Here is a 6,000-nt window from a genome sequence, read left to right as displayed (position 1 = left end):
AGATGCTCGGAAGATAACAAGATGCTGTGCAGAGCCAAGTTGTGGACAAACACAGTCTTTGCATAACCTTCCATCGGATTCCAAAATTTGCAGTTGATTAGCTTTATTTTTAACGAAGCTCCAGATTGCGTCAGTAAAAGGTTGACAGTATACCGTACACACAGCTTCAAGGGAGGGACTGAGAGCTCTCGGACTAAATCTAAAATATCTTAAACTGTGTTCCGAAGATAAATGGAGGTCTCACGGGTTTGGAACAACATGAGGGTGAGTCATTAATGACATCATTTTCATTTTTGGGTGAACTAACGCTTTAAGACTAATCACTTAGTTTATTAATTCAGTTCAGGTAACCCACCGACTGGTTGATTTAGATAATATGTAGTTCTACACAACCCTAGTTCACATTCACTTTAATTTCATGGAAACAAGCAGCATAGAGAGTTCAAAACATCTTGTGTTCCATAGAAGAAAGTTCGGTAGGAACAACATGAGGGTGAATAAATGACAGAATTTTTTTTTTTTTTTTGAGTGAACTTTCCCTTTAAGAGTGTAGACGTATTAAACGATTATTTTTTATTCATTTTTGGATACGTTTTCTCAGTGTTAAAAATTTATTGTGTTGTAAAATTTCTCTCAGTGCCTGAAATCACACACTGCTGTGTTCCCCATATCAACAATGCTCATGTTGTCTATTTATGACTGTGTTCTGTTTGCTTTTCCCCTTCCACACATCACTCATCTGTCCCGCAGAGCCCAATCTAAAAACCCGTCAGAATCGCCCAGTGCCATCCTCTCCATGCTCTGTTCGGTTTGTTGTGACTCATTACAGACATGTTCTCCAGGAGATGGACTCTGTCCAGCTTGAGTTCTGCAGCGTATCCTCCCTGCGCCAATCAGACCAAACAAAAACACACACACTCATGCTCTTCCATGTGGAATTAATAGTGAACATCTGGGATCTGCTCGAAATCGGAACAATTTATTCAAGTCTGGTATCACCAAATCATGAAGTCATTTAGATTTGCATAATTTTTTTTTTTTTTGGCAAGCTGCATAATTTTTTTTTTTATCAATGGGAGGAAAAGACACACATAGTCAAATTAACAATAGGAAACTAATGATGAGAGGAGTAAATTATGTCCTCACTGAGACACAGAGATGTGTATCTTACAGCGTTTTTCATGTTTTTTCACAGGTGACCTGCAACTGCTTCAGCATCAGTGATGGAGAGCTGCAGGACGTGGGGGTGGGACTTTACCCCAGGTGAGTGACATGATCAACATCCCAGCATGCATTGCACTGAACATAGGTTTGTTGTTGGCAAAAAGTTATTACATAAAATACAAAATAAATAGTAAAAAAATGAATGAAATGAAGTGAAATTATGTATTAAATAAAATTCATATAAAATTATCTTAAAATTATTCCATGAAATAATTCTACTTAAAATCAATTGAAATGAATGCATAAATGAATGATTATTAAAATTTATTAAAATAAATATATATATAGTATATAGGAACGACATCTCAGCATGCTTTGCGCTGAAAAAATAATAATACTAAAGGTAGAAGTTAAATAAAAATGAATTAAACTGATTGCATAAATGATTGACACAAATTATAATTTTTAAAAATATTTTTTTCCCCCAAAATGTTAATGTGCTTGTGTATTAAGGCGACACCTGTATCAGTAAACAGCATGCTTACAGTTATATTAAATGGGGTCTTCAGTATTTTACTTTATTTTACTTCAATTTAACTTTACATCTGCAATTTGTAGCACATTGCATTCATTGTCTTCATTTTTTCATCTTTATAAAATGATGTCATTTGAAGCACTGTTCTTGTTTTCATGCTCACCGTGCCCAGCAGACTTGTGTGACAGAAAACATGTTTGTATTATTAGCTCTGCAGTCATAAAGAGGGATTTTGACATGAGTTAGGATTACATGCTACGATTTGCTCTCTGCTACTGAACATGCCTGAGGGAAGCTCCCATTCACACAACGAGGAGCTGAAGGAAACGCAGCACAAGAAATGGGAATAATTACACATAAACAGACAATCGGCTTTCAGTGTGACTGAATTACAACTTGTCGAGACGCATTGAGTGCTGAAATAGAGGGGATTTCCTCTACAAAAATTGCTTTGTGAACATTTGTAAGAATCTTCTGGGCTGAAATGCATATCATAAGCATCTTGTATGCCAATGCTGTAAAACACTATATTAAGCTTTCAAATGGAAAATGACTTTAGTATTGGTTTATTAGAAACTTGCAATTTAAATTGTAAATATAATGCATGCAAAATTCTCAAAAATAATCTATGCAGCTATATTTTTGATGGGTCTGCCTTACACAGAAGTGTCAGAACATTTTTTTTTCTCTCTATTATCTTGTAGAGGGTGATAGCAATTAAAATGTGACAGGCCAGTGTCAGTGCAGCAGTCAAAGTCTGCCTTTCAGGCGGTGACAAGGCCGAGACCCAGAGATGAACTGCTCTTAAATTACACTTTATCAGTGCTGACGTCTTTCATAATTAATCTTCATGCCCACAGTTGTTACCATTTGCTATTTGTTCACCTACAGATGAGCTCTAGATGGGTTCATGATGGTACAGTGGAACTTCCCGTTACTAAAGGCCTGTTAAAATGAAACCCAGTGGTGTTTCTTCAATGACATTCACAAAACATTCAGTTTCAGTGATATAGGCATAATTCAGGTGAAGTAGAATGTTTTCTAGGACACGGCGTAGAACAAGGCTTGATTTTATCCACTAGGATTTGATATGATTGTTAAATGTTAGGATATTATATTATTAGTGGATTTTCTGAGGCAGGCATTTTTTTCGTAACCCTAAGTATATAATTTATTATATGGCAATGAAATGAGTGAACAATTTCCCAAATCACCCTATAGCATCCATATGATGTTATGCTAAAAACTATTCAGACCACCTTTAGTTCTTAAAAAAAAAAAATATATATATATATATATATATATAATATATATATACACAGTACAGCTGTGGCCAAAAGTTTTGAGAATTACATAAATATTGGAAATTGGAAAAGTTGCTGCTTAAGTTTTTATAATAGCAATTTGCATATACTCCAGAATGTTATGAAGAGTGATCAGATGAATTGCATAGTCCTTCTTTGCCATGAAAATTAACTTAATCCCAAAAAAACCTTTCCACTGCATTTCATTGCTGTCATTAAAGGACCTGCTGAGATCATTTCAGTAATCGTCTTGTTAACTCAGGTGAGAATGTTGACGAGCACAAGGCTGGAGATCATTATGTCAGGCTGATTGAGTTAGAATGGCAGACTTGACATGTTAAAAGGAGGGTGATGCTTGAAATCATTGTTCTTCCATTGTTAACCATGGTGACCTGCAAAGAAACGCGTGCAGCCATCATTGCGTTGCATAAAAATGGCTTCACAGGCAAGGATATTGTGGCTACTAAGATTGCACCTAAATCAACAATTTATAGGATCATCAAGAACTTCAAGGAAAGAGGTTCAATTCTTGTAAAGAAGGCTTCAGGGCGTTCAAGAAAGTCCAGCAAGCGCCAGGATGGTCTTCTAAAGAGGATTCAGCTGCGGGATCGGAGTGCCACCAGTGCAGAGCTTGCTCAGGAATGGCAGCAGGCAGGTGTGAGCGCATCTGCACGCACAGTGAGGCCAAGACTTTTGGAAGATGGCCTGGTGTCAAGAAGGGCAGCAAAGAAGCCACTTCTCTCCAAAAAAAACATCAGGGACAGATTGATCTTCTGCAGAAAGTATAGTGAATGGACTGCTGAGGACTGGGGCAAAGTCATATTCTCCGATGAAGCCCCTTTCCGATTGTTTGGGGCATCTGGAAAGAGGCTTGTCCGGAGAAGAAAAGGTGAGCGCTACCATCAGTCCTGTGTCATGCCAACAGTAAAGCATCCTGACACCATTCATGTGTGGGGTTGCTTCTCATCCAAGGGAGTGGGCTCACTCACAATTCTGCCCAAAAACACAGCCATGAATAAAGAATGGTACCAAAACACCCTCCAACAGCAACTTCTTCCAACAATCCAACAACAGTTTGGTGAAGAACAATGCATTTTCCAGCACGATGGAGCACCGTGCCATAAGGCAAAAGTGATAACTAAGTGGCTCGGGGACCAGAATGTTGAAATTTTGGGTCCATGGCCTGGAAACTCCCCAGATCTTGATCCCATTGAGAACTTGTGGTCAATCCTCAAGAGGCGGGTGGACAAACAAAAACCCACTAATTCTGACAAACTCCAAGAAGTGATTATGAAAGAATGGGTTGCTATCAGTCAAGATTTGGCCCAGAAGTTGATTGAGAGCATGCCCAGTCGAATTGCAGAGGTCCTGAAAAAGAACTGACTCTTTGCATAAATGTCATGTAATTGTCGATAAAAGCCTTTGAAACGTATGAAGTGCTTGTAATTATATTTCAGTACATTACAGAAACAACTGAAACAAAGATCTAAAAGCAGTTTAACAGCAAACTTTTTGAAAACTAATATTTATGTAATTCTCAAAACTTTTGGCCACGACTGTACATACCAAAAGTTTGGACACACCTTCTCATTCAAAGAGTTTTCTTTATTTTCATGACTATGAAAATTGTAGAGTCACAATGAATATTTTCAGTTGTTTCACACTTTTTTGTTATGTATATAATTTCACATGTGTTAATTCATAGTTTTGATGCCTTCAGTGTGAATCTACAATTTTCATAGTCATGAAAATAAAGAAAACTCTTTGAATGAGAAGGTGTGTCCAAACTTTTGGTCTGTACTGTATATATATATATATATATATATATATATATATATATATATATATATATATATATATATATATATATATATATATATTTTATATATATTTTTAAAAAATCTAAAAAGTACTTTGTGATTTCAGGGAACATTATAATCTACAATATATATACATGGATATTCAAATATAAAAAATAAGAGTATATTAAAATTATAAATTATATAAAAACATAAAATTCATGAAATATTCCTCAGAATTTTTCACTAATTCAAATTCCCATTCTTCAAAACTTTTATGTATAATGCATTATAAAAGTAGTTTTAATGTATTAATTCTGTCACCATTGGAGTTTTGGTTCCTTGCCGCTGTCGCCTCTGGCTTGCTTAGTTGGGGTCACTTTATTTACAGCGATATCGTTGACTTGATTGCAAATGATTGCACAGATACTATTTAACCGAACAGAGATGATGACATCACTGAATTCAATGATGAACTGCCTTTAACTGTCATTTTGCATTGCTGACACACTTCTCCTAATTAATGTTGTTCAGTTGCTTTGACGCAATCTTTTTTGTTTAAAGTGCTACATAACTAAAGGTGACTTGACTTGTAATGCACCTTATAATGCATTGTACAATCTCAAGAATAATTGTAACCACAGTTAATACATTACAACACTTATCAATTCATTGTTACACTATTCATTTCAAATTTGGTTATAATTATTTACAACAAGATATGGTATTACAGTGAACATTATATACAAAGGCTTTCAGTAAGTTTTACCAAAGTATTTTAAGATAACATTTATATATACATATATATTACATTACATACATATATATATATATATATATATTGTGACGAGTGGGGCGGGGCCGAGGGACATGGGAGCGAGGCCGGGGGAGTGATTGGAGATGAACTACACCTGTTCGTCCCACCGGTCACGAGGCCCATGGAGGGGATGGAAGGATATAAAACTGGAGCGACGACAGTGAAGGACGAGGGAGGACCAGGCCTGGGCTTTTAGTTGTGTTTTGGTTTTTATTTTATGCGCGGCAGTCGTCCGTGAGGGGCTGGTGCGCTGTTTTGTGTTTATTTTGTCATTAAAATGTTTTTGATTGTCCGCCGGTTCCCGCCTCCTTCTTCCGGATGAATATGAAGGTTGATATCATTACATATATATATATATATATATATATATATATATATATA

At 36.1% G+C, this 6,000-nt stretch overlaps 1 protein-coding gene across 1 annotated transcript in view; it reads left to right on the top strand.

The window, feature by feature from the left end:
* Window positions 1–6,000, top strand: part of smyd3 (SET and MYND domain containing 3) — a 162,414-nt gene that overhangs the window by 117,062 nt on the left and 39,352 nt on the right. Inside the window, exon 6 of the mRNA XM_059518588.1 lies at window positions 1,196–1,263. Within this exon, the coding sequence (XP_059374571.1) occupies window positions 1,196–1,263 (68 nt within the window). The remainder of the gene's footprint in view (window positions 1–1,195; window positions 1,264–6,000) is intronic.

This window comes from Carassius carassius, chromosome 31 (genome assembly GCF_963082965.1).
Source record: "Carassius carassius chromosome 31, fCarCar2.1, whole genome shotgun sequence".
NCBI classification, from domain to species: Eukaryota; Metazoa; Chordata; class Actinopteri; order Cypriniformes; family Cyprinidae; genus Carassius; species Carassius carassius.
The sequence above is the reverse complement of the archived record's forward strand: the minus strand, read 5'-3'. Positions and strand labels throughout refer to the sequence as shown.